At 32.0% G+C, this 18,384-nt stretch overlaps 3 protein-coding genes and 1 non-coding gene across 4 annotated transcripts; 2 read left to right on the top strand and 2 right to left on the bottom strand.

The window, feature by feature from the left end:
- Nucleotides 1-5,092: 5,092 nt before the first annotated feature.
- LOC133333387 (RNA polymerase I-specific transcription initiation factor RRN3) lies at nt 5,093-10,960 on the bottom strand. Its single transcript, XM_061541707.1, has 8 exons — nt 10,731-10,960; nt 8,702-9,183; nt 8,505-8,629; nt 8,174-8,439; nt 7,960-8,093; nt 7,725-7,900; nt 7,399-7,648; nt 5,093-5,360 (listed from the first exon to the last, which is right to left on the bottom strand). The coding sequence occupies exons 1-8, from the start codon at nt 10,944-10,946 to the stop codon at nt 5,093-5,095; spliced, it is 1,917 nt and encodes a 638-aa protein (XP_061397691.1). The 5' UTR covers nt 10,947-10,960.
- A 2,508-nt stretch (nt 10,961-13,468) lies between these two features.
- On the top strand, nt 13,469-14,606 carry LOC133333395 (deoxynucleotidyltransferase terminal-interacting protein 2). Its single transcript, XM_061541717.1, has 3 exons — nt 13,469-13,660; nt 14,150-14,314; nt 14,375-14,606. Exons 1-3 carry the CDS (start codon nt 13,496-13,498, stop codon nt 14,582-14,584), a joined length of 540 nt encoding a protein of 179 aa, XP_061397701.1. The 5' UTR covers nt 13,469-13,495; the 3' UTR covers nt 14,585-14,606.
- LOC133333406 (small nucleolar RNA U85) lies at nt 13,782-14,078 on the top strand. The gene has a single exon (XR_009754450.1). It is a non-coding gene; the product is annotated as a small nucleolar RNA U85 (small nucleolar RNA).
- Nucleotides 14,607-16,855: 2,249 nt separating the features above from the next.
- Nucleotides 16,856-17,792, bottom strand: LOC133333357 (iron-sulfur protein NUBPL). The gene is made up of 2 exons (XM_061541671.1): nt 17,760-17,792; nt 16,856-17,701 (listed from the first exon to the last, which is right to left on the bottom strand). Exons 1-2 carry the CDS (start codon nt 17,790-17,792, stop codon nt 16,856-16,858), a joined length of 879 nt encoding a protein of 292 aa, XP_061397655.1.
- Nucleotides 17,793-18,384: the final 592 nt, after the last annotated feature.

Here is an 18,384-nt window from a genome sequence, read left to right as displayed (position 1 = left end):
GGATAGATTATAATGAAGTGTTTTCGCCCGTTGTCATGCATACTACGTTTCGAATTCTTCTGTCAGTTGCTGCAAAACGAAATCTGATTGTTCAACATATAGATGCCAAAACAGCATTTCTCAATGGAAAGTTAGAAGAAACAATCTACATGGTACAACCGAAAGGTTTTGAAGATGGAAATGATAAAAATGTTTGTTTACTAAAGAAGGCCATATATGGGTTGAAGCAATCTTCAAGATCGTGGAATAATTTATTGAATGAAACTTTGCAAAAGGCAAGCGTTAGTGACCCCTGTCTTTATTCTGGAAACATATTAAACAAAATATGCTATATTATCATATATGTTGATGATATTATTTTGGCCTGTTCAACACTTGAGCAGATACAATGTATAGAAAAATTGTTATCTGACTGTTTTATTATGAAGAACTTGGGAAATATAAAAAGTTACTTGGGAATTCAAATAACAAAAGACCCATACGGAAACTATCAAATTTGTCAGTCACAATATATCAAGAAGTTAGCAGATGAGTTTGGCTTAGGAAACTGCAAGTTATCAAAATCTCCTATGGATATCAGTTATGGAAAGAAAAACAATTCAAACTTGTTGGAAGATAATGTAAAATATCGAAAACTTATTGGTCATTTACTTTATGTATCCGTTAACTCGAGGCCTGACATATCTGCAGTGGTTTGTTTGTTGTCACAAAAGGTTTCGAACCCGTCTGAAGAGGATTGGAAACAAAGTAAACGTATAGTAAAATACCTAGTGCACACTGAAAGCTTGAAATTAAACTTGAGTAATATTCAAAAGGTGAATTTGGAATTAATTGGATATGCTGATGCATCGTGGGCAGACGATCAAATGGAGAGAAAGTCAACAAGTGGCCGCATATTCTTTTATAATGGAGGAACAATATCATGGACATGCCAAAAACAATCCATTGTGGCTACTTCAACCTGTGAGTCTGAATACATTTCTATGTCTGAAGCCGGAAAAGAAACTAAATGGTTGCGACAATTGCTACAAGATCTTGATGAAACTCCTACCAAATCTACTATTATATTCAATGATAATCAAAGTTGCCTTCGAATTCTTACCGATGACAAATTTTCATTCCGAACAAAACATATGGATATTAAATACAAATTTACAAAGGAATTGGTGAAAAATAATATAATAACTTGCAAGTACTGTCCAACTGAGGATATGATTGCGGACATTTTAACAAAGCCTTTACCAATAACCAAACACGAATTTCTACGTTTGAAGTGTCATATAAAATGAACGAGGAGGAGTGTTGGATTTGCGTTCAATTTTATACTTTGTAAATTATTTATGTTTTGTTTCTGGTTGGCATTGATAAGAAAATGTATATTCATTGGAAATATTTTTGATTTTCTATCATTCAATAAAATCGAATTGCTGTGAAATGTCCTCGGCCTAATAATTCCAATAATTGACCCATGTTGCAGGGTAGCCACCATATAACGATACCCCCAATATTCGATATTTTGGCGATTTCGGAGAAGTATTTCAACCGATTTGGCAGTAATTTGGTATTTTGGGTTCTCATTGTATAACGCATCTCCGAACTAAAAATTATTAATATTGACCCAAATTCCAGGGTAGCTCTCATATAACGGTACCCTCTAATTGTATATATGGGCAATATTGCCAATTTTTCAATATTCCATTTTCAAAAAATCAACTTTTTTGTTTTTGTGGCACACAATGATTTTTGGTACACATATAGAGAAAAATGTTCTTACTCCGAAACAGTTCGCAAACAAATTTTTGTTTGATGCGCGCAAAAGTTATCGAGGTTTTAATTTTGGGCATAAGAAAAAATCTTAAAATTACGCCGTTTATTATATTGACCAAAAACGTTGATATAGATCTTCCTCCGTAAAATAAGAATATGAATATATGATAATAATCGCAATAAAGTTGCACATCTTCGTGAAATATAAGAAAAATAAAAAATATAGCAGATTACATCAATATTTTCATTATATTAATGACATACACACACCTAAAAATTAATTTAAAAATATCTACATGATCTAAACACCATGATGAATCAAATGATATCAAAATCACACAAGTCCGTGTAGCAGTTTGTAAATTACAGCGACAACAAAACAAGATATTGAGGGAAAATATTTGTTTTTGGTTCGAAAAAATAATGTCATCATATTTATTTTTCTTATTTTATACAAGAAATTTCAGAAAAAATGTTGGGGCTATCCTGCGATTTTACTCGAATTTCGGAGAAAAATTGACATATATAACAAAAATCACGTTTGTGTATACGCCTTGCGGATTATATCAAGACCCTTCTGATAAATATTAGTGTTCTAAAAATAGGAATAAATCTTAAAATAAAATAACATTATGAAATATACATTTTATATTGCGTCTAAATCGCGTAAGTCTCAAAATCATTTGATGCGCATGCGGTTTACAGGAAGTACTGAAGTTTATCTTCCTATCCATATATATTTTGCGAAATTTCATTTGACGGCTAAGATGTGCCACACGTTGCATTGAAGTACCCAAAAAATCGTAAAACGCGAATAATTTCCGAAAACTCCATATGCCATTAACGCGCATCCGATTTCGGTGTGCACCCTAAAAAAATACATCGATCTATACCGATTTCAATGTCGTCCATTAAGAACCATGGATGTGCCACCTTACACTATTTTTGAGATAAATTGGGTACATCTCTCTTTCGGCTGATGTTTTTAAAGTTCTCTTTGCGAAAAAGATCAAAATTCGTATGATGTCATTTATTGAAGCGGAAATCATACACAGAAAACGCAAATAAATCCGCGATATTTTCATAACATTTTTTGCCAATTTTCGTGTTTTTGGAAGGCCAGTTCCCGCCGTTCTAGTAGATGGATTTTCACGAAGAAGATTTTATATCATCCGAAACGTAAAAAACCTTTTTGATCGCGGGTACCCATTCAGTTGACAGATTTAAAAATTTGGCCCGAAAAATAGGTTTTTTAGAAATTTGATCGCACAAAATTTTCACCATCGGATGAGTATTACTCTGAAGCTGTGTATACTACATACACAAAATACATATCAAATTACGCAGATTCGCCACTACAATAATCTTATAATCGGTTTTTATAAATTCCTGTTTGCGTATTAAAGCTAGAAGTAAAATTAAAAAAACACTCAAAATCGAGCTTCAAAATGTCAGCATCATTTAAAGGTAGATTCAGTTAAAATTTTGAAAAATGATACGCCCCTTAGTCCCCAATTTGGCTTCTAGTTTTACTTTGAAACGAAGACCGTAAAATGAGTGGCTTAATCACAAATCGATAGGGAACATAAAAAAACTGGTTCGCCTCAACCTGTTTTTACACATTTTTTGACATTAAAGTAGACACAGGTTCCACCAAAATAAAGTTTGGAGGTCAATATCATAAACAGTTTGCAACGACAGACCAATTAACCCAAAACTATTCACTTTTATTCATATACTTAAGTAGTTCCCGAGTTATAAAGGGGTGAACCTCCGCTTCAGCTATGTTAAAAAATTGGCAATATTGCCCATATACCCTCTCATTGTATGTATAACACATCTCCGTACTAGAAATAATAATTATATTGACCCAAATTTCAGGATAGCTCCCATATTACAGTTACCCATAATATTCGGTATTTTGGGTATTTTGAACATATTTTACAACGGAATTGGCTTTTATTTAGTATTTTGTATTCTCATTGGTTTGACACCTACCTCACTATCGACATTAACTAATATCGATCCCGGTTTTGGTATAGGCCCATATAACGGTAGCTTCATTATTCGGTATTTTGAATATTTAAAACATCTGTTTCTCGCGTTTTTTTCTGTTTTTATTTTTTTCCTTTCCGTACCATTTCTAATCCAATATTTTTCACCTTCTCACAGAAACTATGCCACCAAAACATCTTTAAAAATCCATGCCAAAATACATTTAAATATTCGAACATTTAAATGCAATCAGTGCCCGAAGACCTTCCGCAGAAAATACGAATTAAAACGTCATCAACAAACCGCACATTGCAGTGATAAAAAATACAAATGTCGATATTGTGATCAACTTTTCAAAACCAAACAATATTGTCGTAGCCATATGATGACCCATTTGAAACAGTTAATTGAAACCAATGAACAAAATAATAATCGGCCTCAAACTGTAACAACAATTATAAAAACGGGAAATGAAGAAGAAGAACAAATAATACAAAGTGAAATTCTAATTCCCACCAAAAGTTCGACTACAACGAATCTATCACAGAACAACACACAAAAGAATAAAAAATTGCAATATAGCTGTACTATATGTTGGAAACATTTTCAATATAAATCGTATTTAAAAAAACACTACCACGAATCTCATAATGATGATCGGCCGTTTAAGTGTGAGATTTGTCCAAAGGCTTTTAAAAAATCTCAATCCCTGACACAACACTCCCTTACACATGATAATGGTGCAGCTGCAGCTGCTGCAGCAGCAGTAGTGAAGGTGACATGTCAAGTCTGCGGTAAATTATATGCAAATAAGAAATCGCTAAATGTACATTTACGCATACACACCGAACAAAGACCCTTCAAGTGTGGCTATGAGTTGTGTGAGCAAACGTTTCGCACATCTGGTCATTTGTTGGCCCATCAGAGATCAAAAAAACATTATGTATAAATTATTTGTGTTTATTTTTATTGAATTTCATTTCATTTTTTTTTTGTATTTATTGTTTTATTTTTTTCTCTCTTTTTATCAAACATAAAAATATTGAATATTCACTTGTTTTATTTTTTGTTTTTTTTTTTTTTGTTATTGTATTAAAAAAAAATAATAATAAAATATCCATACAAAAAAATAATAATCATAAATAAAAGCTACAACTTTTGTTTTGTAGGTATCAATACAATATATCTACAGTTACCTATATATGCTACATTTTAGGTAAATATCTACATTTTTTGATTCTCATTTGTTGCATTCCAATTTTTTTAATTCATTTCAAATTTTTGTTATGGAATCTAGGAATTAATCTTAGAAAATTTTTTGAATTTTCCTTTAAATATGGAATCCAGGTGACAAACCATATGTAAATTGATTTTCCCTATCATGAGTCTTTGAGAAACTAGTTAGTCTTTGTCGTTTATCACTTAAAATGAAATCATCAACTTCATGATCGTCCAACATTTCGGAATCACCACGTTTTCTTGAATTTGTAGCAGCACCACCAGCAGTGTGGTGCGATGACATCGATTCTGCAGTAACATGTTCTTCGGCTTCACTTGCTTGATAAACTAAATAAATAGGGGTAATACGTTGACCAGACCTGCGGAAGAAAAACCAAATAAATTTTTTTATGAAAAATAAGAAACAAATCATCAAGTCATGCCTCAAAAAAATTATTGGCACATATATATTTTTCAATTACGCGAATTAAAAAAGATATTATTTTTAAATACATGTTGCTTTTTTATATACGCACCAAAAATATATTTAAAAAAATGCAGACATTAAACAAAAACATTTTTTTAAAGCATTATAAAAATCAATTGAAAAGAAATTTTAAATAATCAACGTTTTGAAAAAAGTTTATTTGTAATTTTTTAAAATATGCACGCCTTATTTTTTTTTTAATTTATAATCTACACTTTGAAAAAACAATTTAAAAAAATCATATTTCTAAATAAAGTTTTTTATATATATCCACACCTTAAAAAATTAAAAAACCTAATTTAATTTGTTTCTTTTGAAATAATTGAAAAAAATCTATATTTGAAAATATTTTTTTTAAATCCAGGCCTTGATATTTGAAAAAATATTTTTTATATTTGAAAAAATATTTAAAAAATCATACATTGATTTTTGAAAAAATATATATTTGCAGAAACAATAATTTTTATATTTAAAAAAAAATCCCCGATTTTATAACAATTGGATTTTTTTTTAATTTTCACTTTGCTAATATTTGACAAAAATAATTTAAAAAATCCGCGCATTGATAATATTTGAAAAATATATTTTTTTAAATCTACGCACTGATAATATTAAAAAAAATCTCGCAATAATCACCCCTATTCCGTATGTCGTCGTCGACACGAAACGACGTCGAAGAGAGTCGTCTTTTGCAAATTGGTATTCCCTATGTCGTTGTCGACATTTATCGATAACTATTGAAACATTTTTGGTATCAATGTGTGACGACGACGATGTCGAAGATTTCTTCGTCATAGCTTTTGTTGACGACTGAAGCGTTTGAACATTTTTTTTTTAGAAATTAAAAAAAAAACTTGACCGGACAAGAACAGGATACATCATTCTAGAATCTATTCAATACTTAATGCAAAATAAAGTGTAAATAAAGAAAAATATATGGGATCTATATATAATTCGTCTATGCGCCAATAAAATCCCAATTGGATGCACTTTTCTAAATTTCATCCCGTTCGGATCATAATGGTGGCATGTAACTTGTTTAAAATAATACATGGATGGAGGGACATGCATAAATCGACTGAAAAATAATTCTATGTACATATATAATAAAAAGTAACTATGGGTCTATCTCGTTTCTTTTTGGTCGTTGCAAACACATTTAGTCTGTGCCACAGTGCGGTGAAGGATACAAACACATTTTTGCCCAAAAATATGCAACAAATTTTGTTGTTTTTATTGATATTATCGATAAATAGTCGACATCGTCGCATGAGTGTTATTACCAAATCAAAATGTCGATGTCGATGCGAAGTGATGTCGAAAGAGAAACGTCGTCGACAACGACGACGACATACGGAATAGGGGTGAATAATAAAAAAAATTCAAATTCTTTTTTAAGGTTTGATAATATTTTAAATATTTATTTTAGTTTCACGCGTAATATTAGAAAAATATATAAAAAATATATTAAAAAATCCACACATAACAAATATTTAGAAATATAATTTTTTAAAATTTTAAGCATTGATATTATTTGAAAAAAAAAATCTTAAATCAAATATGTTTTTTTAGAAATCTACCCATTGATAATATTAAAAAAAACTTAAAAAATTTTATTTCTAAAAATTCAATATGCGGAAGCTTAAAATATTTTTAAAAGTGTTTTCAAAAAATATTTGAACGCTGATTTAAAAAAACATTTTTAAGCATCCACGATTTGTATTTCTAGAAATAATTTTTTTAAATATTATCAATAAAAAATATATTTTCAAAAATTTCGTAATATATATTTTTTTCAAATATTTATTAATGGGTAGATTTCTTAAGACATATTTTTTTAAAATATTATCAATGTTTGACATTTTTAAAAAAATATTTTTTAAAATATTGGTTATGCGTCGATTTTTTAATGAATTATTAAAAAAACTTACATTTTCAATAGATACGGATCGAAGGGGAAAAATGTATCTAATGTCTCTTCCGGTGTTGCTGTATCATTGGCATAAACTGTAGCCAATTTACGACGTGCATTGCGTTCTAAAATTGTATGGCAATATGCCAATTGATAGGCCCTTGTTACGCCAGCAAATGCTGTGGCCACGGCCGGTAAACAAACACGTAATGGATTAAAATTGCAGGTCACCAAGGCGGATAAATGTAAACTTTGTAAAAATAATAAACCTAAAATGCAGGGAAAACAAAAAACAAATTTTTGGTTAATGAAGAACAAAATTATGGAAAGAAAAAGGAAACTTACTCTTTTTATCGACAGTTAAATCGCGTGAACGAAATGCTATCACATAGAATATAGCTTGGCAAACGGAGAAAAATACTAGATTAGCCTTTAAGGAACCATTTGAACGATACTGATCACAGTCACGTATATATTTATGGGCCCATGAACATAATTCCTTGAGATAATGTTTTAAGATACTACAAAAGAAAATTGCATTAGTATAAAATAAAAGGGTTTGAAAACTATTTTGACTTACTTAATATTTATGAATTTGGAACGTGCCAAAAAACTGGCCATATAACCCACTGAGGCTTGTCTTATTACCGCCGAACAATTAGGATTTTTTATTTTATCCCAAAGCGATGTTAAGAATTGTTCACCAAGGCATTGCTAAAAGAAAAAATGAATGAATAATATTAGTATTAATAAAATATATTCTATAAATAATAAATTGAAGGTGGTCAACATACCTTTAAACTACAAAAATAGAATAACATAAATTGAGCATGATGCGTATTGTGTATGGGTAATATAACATTGTCAAAAGCTTTTATAAGTAGACGTAAAAATTTTATTGATTCTACAGTCTTTTGTTGGCGTTCCATTTCGTTTTGTTGTTGCTGTTGGGTGGCTGAGTTTTGGGGACTTTTCAAATCCAAAAAATTAAATATTTTCATCATGCATATATCTAAGGTATGGGCTATGGGATGATTCATGGGTCGGTCGCTATTTGGTTCTGAAATATAAGAGATTTCAAAATTGATTAAAACCATTTTTAGTATACAAATAAATAATACTAACTTTTACGACAGTCATCCATTTCAAACATTTCCTGTTCATTATCTTCATCCTCGTCATCATCCTCATCATCACTTTCCAATTCTTCAATGGCTGCGCGTGGCGCATGGACATCCAGTATAACTAAACTGTAAGGCAAAAAAAAAATTTTGTTAGAATTGTTTTTTCAACAAAATATATTTGAATTTGTTTTTACTTACTTTTGCATTAACAATTGTATAATATATTCACCAAATATTGGCTTATATTTCAATAATTGCAATATATTATGAACATAACCAACAACAATATGTGTCGCTTTCTTATAGTACGGAAAAGAATGTTCAATTGCATCTAGAGTGGCATCAAATGCCATTGGTATTGCATTTAGAATACGTTCCAATAGCTGATGAATTGCCTGCAATCCATTGTCTAATTCGGGTGTAGGTTCACCATTTAGCCATAGGCCTATATCATTTTCTTGTGGTATCCAATGATTGATTAATTTATTTATACCAAATTGTAGATATTTATTATGAGCTACCAGTATATCAAGACAAAATTCACTATATGCTTTACGTGTCTCCTGAGATCTATTTGTCCATTGCTGAGAGAGTAAAGCTTCAACGAGATGCGTAAATTTTGGACTCAATTGATTGACTATGGTTCGAGCGTCATTGAATATTGAAATGAATTCAGTATCCTGGTGGGGTGAAAAGAAAAAATACATATATAAATAAATAATTAACATGTTTTTCATATATAAATGAATTTATAACTAAAGGTAATATTTCGTTATCTATAATTTCGTGTAGCCCCCATATAAAGGAACCCCCAAAATGTCGGTATTTTTGCGCGTTTTTTGACAGAATTTGCTCTAATTTGGCACGTAGGATTTTTATTGGGTACCAAATTTCCACAATAAAAATGTTTAATGAATATCGGAGCATTTTTTCAGGTATACCCCCTATAAAGGTACCCCACAAAATGTCGGTATTTTGGGGGATTTGGGCACGTTTTTCAACCGAATTCACTGCAATTTGGCACTTTGTGTTCTTATTGCGTACCAAATCTCCGAACTAAAAATTGTGAATATCGGGACATTTTTTCGGGTAGCCCACATATAAAAGTTCCCAAAATTTTTCAGAATTTTGAGCTTTTTGAGCGGGTTTTTGAATCGATTTTGCACTTTGTGTTCTTGTTGGGTACCAAATCTCCATCCTAAAAATTATCAGTATCGGTTCACTTTTTCAGGTAGCCCTCATATAAAGGTATCCTCAACATTTCGGTATTTTGGAAAGTTTGGGTACGTTTTCCAATATCGGAGCATTTTTCTGGTAGACCCCACGTAAAGCTAGCCCCTAAATTTCCAACGAAATTTAGCACTTTGTGTTCTTGTTGGGTTACCAAATCTCCATCCTAAAGATTGCCAGTATCGGTTTACTTTTCGGGTAGCTCTCAACATATCAGTATTTTGGGGAGTTTGGGCACGTTTTCCAACCGAAATGATTGTAGTTTGATTTTTTGGAATTATCATTTGATATGAAAGCTCTCTACTAAAAATTATCAATATCTCTGTCCACAATTTGGGGTAAGCCCCACATAACGATACTCCCAAAATATTCGGATCTTGAAGATTTTGGTCCAATTTGTCGATCGAATTGCCTGTAATTTGGTATGTTTGGTTCGAATTGGGTGCCAAATCATTCTATCAAAAATTTCCAATATTCTTCGAATTATTTGGGTAGACCCCACATAACGGTACCTTAAAATTTTCGAAAACCCTCCACATATTTCGATTATTTTAATTGTTAAGAGTGAGAAAGGTGTCAAGATACAAATGTAAAAGGTTCGGTTCGAAAATTAATTGTATAGCATCACGCCCATATGACACCTCCCGATTTTCGGTATTTCCTATCAGAGGTATTTAACATTGGTTGGCTTTTTTGGTATGACAACATACAACTTAGCCCTATTAATAGCAGTATTTTGAGGATTTTAGACAAATGTTCCACCCTAACATGCATTATCAATATCGGTCCACAATTTGGAGTTTTGAGTAGTGATTTACTACTTTCGATAGTGTACCTAAGGTAGAGGGAATCCAAAATTCTGCCCGAACGAGCTTCACTTGTTTATTTATTACGAAAAAAAACTTTCAATCATTTATCCCAAAAAAATGCAATAACACCTCTTTTTGGAAACCCATATTTAATAAAATGTTTTAAATTCTATTATTTTTATACTCACATCAAGATCATTTTCCGTTAAGAAGGCAACAAATTCATTCATTGCTTCGAAATTTTGTCTTTCCTCGACGGCCTTTACCACCTCCAGGATACCCTTCTGTCGGGGCATTTCAAAGCGAACTTTATTCATAATCGCCGCTTTGGTTTTCTCTCTTTCTGCCGGCGTATAAGTCTTCAATATTGAAGACAAGGATGTTCGTGAGGTTATAACTGACATATTTGAATTGAAAGCCATTGCGAATTTACAAAATTTGATAAAACCTTTTTTCTCCGAAAAAGCTATGAGCTTTTTTTGTTGTTGTAAAAAAGCCGCAATATTTCACAAAATCGTTTAACCGACCAAAACGCCTCACACACGAGCACACACAATTTATAAGCAGTTTTTGTTGGAGGAAAATAGGAGAGTTTATCTCTTCTTCGTCGACCACCTCTCCTCCTCTTCCGGAAAATTACGCAGTTTCAACGATAGGTGTGCAGCAACGAAAAAAACTTTAATTCATTACAAAACCAATAAACTTATTTATGTATTTCTCTTTCAGTTTGTTTTTTTAGCACTGTTCTGCTATTCTCAGCAATTTTCTGGTATTATTTTATAAATAAATGTTTATTTTTTCGTATATTGTAAACGTGTGATTTAACGACACTGCAGCACGTTTTCATTTTCTTTAATGAAATGTCAATTTTTTTTTGGCTAAACATGACATATTATTGTTGGCATTCATTGTTAATTGATATCATAAAGGGGTGTGAGAGAGGGAAAATGGGGGCTCTCTTTTCTTGCTGAATTAGTAGTTTGATTTATGTCAAACAGAGGGCGCATGAATACAACATAGGCGCCATGGTATAATAATAGAAGGTAACAGCATGTGTTGTTGTACAAAAAACGATACAACAACCACATGGAAATTTGTTTTTGTAAGTTCTACTAGTGTCAACTCATTTGACAGAAAAATGTAAACAAATAAACAAATTATCATCAAATTATTTTGAAAATGAAATATTTTCGAATCCTCAAAATAAAAATTGAAAAACATGAATGAAAATCTATCAAATTTATATTTCTATCGCTTCCACATCTTTCCTATAATTGAGCCATTGCCATATATATGTGTAACACATATGAAAATGCTGGGAATAGCGAGTTATTCCTTGAATAAAGATTTGCTTCCTCAAACTTTCCCAGCAGGCAGATTGAGTAAATTGAATACAGGAGCACATTTAATAAAGAACAATTTCAAATTGTATGTGTTCCCAATTTTCCTGTTGGGTGATTTTTAAAAACATAATTTGTCAAATTCATATTGACACTAGTATTACGTTGGAATCAAATCAGCTGGGATTTGCTGTTACCTTTTATAATTGTATTATGCATAGGCGCCTAAATTTGTCTTGCATATGCTACACATGATTAAAGACCCTTATACACGTTATGTGTACATTAAAAATGCTTATTTTCAACTAAAAAGGTGTGTAATTTAAAAAAAAATATATACTATCTAGTTTGTGATTTTTTAGTAAAAAACGACCTGGTTTTTAATTTTTTTTTTCTTTCCTGTATCAAATCAGCATTAGGCGACATTTGTAGCACGTTAACATTCTACCGGATTTATAAAATCCAGTTTATTTAAATAGTCAATTTCATTACATATTTGCCAAATAAATTCTCACCGGAGGTAGAGTTTTTTAGGCGCCATTAATATGAGAGTACTGTTTAACAGGTTCGACGTATAGTGTGATCCTAGCAGCAGCAGAGTTGCTAAAAAAAAGATGCATGTGTAAACCCCGAGATAGGTACCGTATGAACTATTTTCCACCTTGGTTTGTAGTCCAAAAAAATAGATTTTCCAAAAAAAAAAAAAAAATCTATAGGACCTCCAATTTCCTAATTTTTGAACGAAGTCAATAATCCTAGTTCAGACCAGAGTTGCTAAAAAAAATATGCATGTGTAAACCCCGAGATAGGTACCGTATGAACTATTTTCCACCTTGGTTTGTAGTCCAAAAAAATAGATTTTCCAAAACAAATCTATAGGACCACCAATTTCCCAATTTTTGAACGAAGTCAATAATCCTAGTTCAGACCAAAGCCAGATATGTACTCTTTTTAATTGAGTTGGAATTTTGAGATTAGGATTCAAAAAATAGAAAAATTAGTATTTTCTTACAGCACGGGAACATTTGCCACAATTGTCACACGTCCTCATGGTAGCAACACCTTCTGTAAAACTAAACGATAACTAAACAGTATTTATCGAAATGAAATGTTATCGAATTACCACATGTCGTTGTGGTGGAATTTCTTTGTTTTTATTTTCTTTTAAGGATTCTGCATGAAACAAAATGTCTTTATTTGTGGTTGATACATCCGGAAACAAGGATCTGCTAAAAACGGAAGGCATTACTGCGCCAAAATTCAATGCCAAACAGCGTCAGGTATTAAATGAGACAAAAACATCCAGTTTAAGCGCCTTCGCCCAAGAACTGAAGCATGAAGACGACGATGAGAAAGAGGAGAAACAAGAATATGATTTCTTTGGTAAGTTTTTTTTAATAATTTATTTCAAGTAATATTTATTAATTATTAGTTTTTCCATAGGCCTTCCACCACCCAGTGTGGATATATCCTCAATTATTGAAAACACATTATCGGTGAGCCGTAGAAAACCAACCAAAGTTGAACAAGAAATGGATCATGTCATATCCATGTCAGATGAAGCGGCACGCAAGAAAACGGAACCCAAGCCAAAACTGAAGAAGCTGGTGGATATGGATCACTCGGATTTCAATGAATTTACAGGAAAGAGAGATGATTCGCAAATATTCAAAACCGATGTAGAAAAGGAAATGGCCAAATCGGAAATGGTTCCTAATTTAGAACAATTGAAAGAACTGCCAAGCGTTAGTGAGAAAAAACAAAGGATATTGAATAGGGTATGTTGGTTGGAAATTTATTTTTTTATTAATTCCGTGTGATGACATATTCGACATCATAAGCCATTTCCAAGGGAATTGGTTTTGTTGCCGGGATAGTATTGTTTGAGGCGTTTAAACATCCAAGACTCGCATAGGGTTGGATAGTGATTGCATCAAATGTTTCTGCCGTTGTAATCTTAGTAATTGTTGTTAAAGTTTTAAGCAATTGCTGTAAGGCCAGCGGTATATTCTAAAAAACTACAGCACCAATAGACTATTGTGATTGGGGAGTTTACAAATCTACAATTTATTTTGGTGCTGACATATATAGAAACAATGAAACAGCATCGTATCCATACCTTTTTAAAACAATGATGTTAAACGTTTAGATATTGTCCGGGCCAATATTGATGACATCTTTAGTAATCTGATGGAAAAACACCACAGGAATATCCCCAGTTTATTTTAAATTTGACCTCATATGTGTACGCATTTCCCCCCTTATAGATTGAACGCTCAAAGACCAAAGGAAAGAATTGGTTTAACATGCCAGCCACAGAGATGACCGAAGAAATTCAAAACGATTTGAAAATATTGCAAATGCGTTCTGTATTGGATCCGAAACATTTCTATAAAAAGAATGATTTGAAAGTTCTGCCGAAATATTTTCAGGTATGTTTTCGAATTTTGGGTATTAAATATTTGTGTATTTATATTTTTCTTTGTTCCTAGATTGGTACTGTCCAACATTCAGCTTTAGATTATTATAGTGAACGGGATGTTCGCAAGAATAAGAAACATACATTGGTGGATGAGCTACTGGCCGATACGGAGGCCCAGAAATATATTAAACGTAAAAATAAGGAAATCATGATGATGAAACAAAAATATGCTCAACGTAAGGCGATGAAGAAAATGAAAAAACTAAAGAAAAATAAATAATTTTTACAACATTTTGAGAATATTTTTTTTTATTGACACATTTTTTGTACCAATTTGAAAAAAAAATTAAGAACAAACTCTAGACAAACTAGTTTTGGAACAAGTCTAGTTTAGGGGCTCCACTCGGATCGCTTTGAAATTTTTACCGTAAGTAGTCCTCGTTGAGCTGATTACAGTGATATATATTTTATGTGGGGGAAATGCATACTTCCCGAGATATGGGCCTTGAAAGTTCGGAGAATATCTTGATTAAAACGGCCGTTTTAGTAATGCCACAACGGCAATATGGGTATCATTTTAAAGCTTACAACGAATGCGCATACATGGCTACGCAATACAAATCCTTTTTTAAGAGCAATTTTCAAATCAAATTTAAGGTTTTTTAAGTAGCCGGCCTTCGGCCGGGGCTTAAGACTTTCACCTATGGACAGACGCATACATGGCTACGCAATCCAAATCCTTTTTTAAAAGCAATTTTCAAATCAAATTCAAAGTTTTCTAAGTAGCCGGCCTTCGGCCGGGGCTTAAGACTTTCACCTATGGACAGGCGCATACATGGCTACGCAATCCAAATCCTTTTTTAAGAGCAATTTTCAAATCAAATTCAAGGTTTTTTAAGTAGCCGGCCTTCGGCCGGGGCTTAAGACTTTCACCTATGGACAGGCGCATACATGGCTACGCAATCCAAATGTTTTTTCTTTCAATTTTAGTTAATATTATATAATTTACAATGATATACTATATTTATTTTTAAAGCACTATTCAAACCCTTTAAAATGATACCCATATTGCTTTGGTGGCATTAGTAAAACGGCCGTTTTAACCAAGGTATATTCCAAACTTTCAAGGCCCATATCTCGGGAAGTATGCATTTCCCCCAAATAAAATATATATCACTGTAATCAGCACAACGAGGACTACTTACGGATCAAAGCGATCCGGGTGGAGCCCCTAAACTAGACTTAAGCCCTAGTTTTGAATGCATTTTTAAGAAGCGGCATGCTTAGCGCTGATTTTTGTGATTTTTTACATTTTGAATTTTTGAAAAAAAAAATATATATTTTTTTTTGAGTGCGAAAATAGTTGTTCTTATACCAAAGTTTGCATGAACTGTGAGAAAATATTTTGTTAGTACCAAAACAAGGCCTAATGTTTTTGAAAATTTTCTAATTCAAAATTATGATTGATTCTATTTGTAATTTCAAAAAATTCAAGCTTTTTTGAAAAATATTTTAGGAGTACATTTTATTTATTTTATTTTCAAATTCATTTTTGATACAAAGCCTTAAGGCCATTAATACGTGTATCTGCTGACAAATATACATAGCCTGAGATACATTATATATTAAACTTAAATAAATATAACTAATTTTCCTTTGATAAAAATAGAATGAAGGCTCCCCAGCCATAAAAACAAATATAGATTTAAACATACATATATCCAATAAGCAGCACATGTATAAGAATATCCACACATTATTGTAGGGAATTGTCAAAATGACATAGAACTTTTAAACGGAAAACATTGTTACTATGTGAAAAAACACGTAATTCAAGTGGAAGGGTATTCCAACATCTCGCAACTCTAACCAAAAAAGATCTTATAGATTCTAGGAATGAAGACCTGTGGGTTCCTAGAAGAAATTGAAAAGGAAAATAAAATTCTCAAGGATACGGGGGAATCATTTTTAATTATTTTATAAAAAAGGAATAAGCAACGATATTTAACAAACATGTCAAAGGAACACCCTAGAAACAGCTTAACATATCGTGACACATGACTATCTCGCCTGAGATTATAGACAAACCGCGTTATAGAATTTACAATCCTTTTTACTCTTTCCATATTAAAAGCAATTGTCACAGAATATACTTCAAGCCCATATAAAACCTGAGACATTAAAAGGGAATCAGCTAGAATTTGTAATGTAATTTTTTGAAAATATTTTTCTAGTACGAAACTGTGTAGAAAAAAACATGTATCAAACGATTTTTTGAATTATTTTCAAGTACCAAACTAGTTTTGAATTTTTTTTTTTAAATTATTTTTTTTAATACGAAACGAGGTTTGTATTTAAATAAAATGAAAAAAAATTAATACCACACTAGACGTAAGTTTAATTTTTATTTTTTTATTTCTATTTTTTTATATTTTTCTAATACCAAGCAAGGAGCACATTTCTGTATATGAAAAATTTTATTAGAAAAATATTTTTTCTAATAAATAAAACCAGTTTAATTTGTTTATAACAAAAAACAAACAACTTTATTTTACGTATTTTCTTCTTCGGTCACTTTCAGTTTTTCTAAAATATTCATAGCTAACGATTTAAAACTTTTGGCATATTCACTATCTTTGTATTTGAGGACCATCGGAATTCCATTATCACAGCAATCGGTTATATTACCATCAAGAGGTATGGTAGCCAACACCTTAGTGCCCATTTCTTTGGTATATTTCTGTGTTGTATTTTTAAATATTTCCATTTTATGTTGACAATTGCCACAAATGGCGTGGCCCATATTTTCGGCCAAACCAAATATTGGTATACCCAAGGTTTTGTACATTTGTGCACCTCGTTGGGTTACCTCTAAGGCCGCAGTTTGTGGTGTACTCACTAGAAGCACACCGGAAATTGGTACGTTTTGTGCTAAGGATAAGTGCACGTCGCCCGTACCCGGTGGTGTATCAACTATTAAGACATCTAATGGTCCCCAAAGGGCACCCTTTAGTAAACGTTGCAGAGCTGACATAACTAGCGGGCCTCTCCATATTACGGCATCACCTTGATGGGTTAACATACCCATCGATAGACATTTGACACCATAATTAATCGGTGGTATAATAAGATTTTTTTCATCTACCAACGGCTCTTCATGTACATTCATCATAAGAGGTATAGACGGTCCGAATATGTCCCCATCTAATAGACCAACACGTTTGCCCAGATTCGCCAGTGATACGGCCAAATTTACCGCAACTGTAGATTTACCCACACCACCTTTACCCGATGCAACAATCACAATATTTGTAACTCCGGGTAGGGGTTGCTTTTTGGGCAATCCTCTGGCCATGAGCGCCTCTTGATGTGGTGTTACTTTGCTGGAAAGCAAACGCTAAAAGACATGTCTCTCTTAATACTCTGATTGTTTTCTATTTGAATGTAATGCCTACCTTTGATGTGTTAATCAATACGGTTTTCAGCATATTCTAAATAATGGAATCCGCATTAATTTATTTTAAAATTAATTACGAATAAATATTTCTTAGGGTTTGTTCGTTAAATAGAAAATCCCCGTAAATCCAAAATAGGATTTTTAATTAATAAAAATACCAATAAATAAAATGTTTTGTTTACGTTTTTTAAACATTTACGTAAAAATTAACAAAAACATATTTTATGTTTTTAAATACATTGGCAACCCCTACCATATGATTTCAAACTCTCAACATTGGTGATTGACGCAAAAGGGTTTGACAATGCTTGTAAAGGTGGCTACCCCCCATATAAATTTTTGTTATCACTGCTAATGAAAGATTAATTGTTATATGACGTGTTAGTCTGCTTTTCCCCAGGCAAATTTTTATTTGGCAAATACTGAGTTTGTAGGCGAGAGGGGTGCGAGGAAGAAAAACAAAAATTTGCCTGTTTAGAACTTGCGGTACACGCAAGTTCTGCTTTGCTCTGTTCGTTGAAAACAATTTTGTTGACACTTCCTTTTGAACATATTCGCTTTACTGACACACAGCCGGCTTTTGTTTACAAACCTGTTGCTTTAATTTGTGCAAGTGAAATTTA

This window comes from Musca vetustissima, unplaced genomic scaffold (genome assembly GCF_032173495.1).
Source record: "Musca vetustissima isolate MV318-11 ecotype Yass unplaced genomic scaffold, APGP_CSIRO_Mvet_v1 utg13303, whole genome shotgun sequence".
In the NCBI taxonomy this organism is placed as follows: Eukaryota; Metazoa; Arthropoda; class Insecta; order Diptera; family Muscidae; genus Musca; species Musca vetustissima.
Note: the sequence above shows the minus strand (reverse complement) of the source record. Positions and strands in the feature narration are given on the sequence as shown.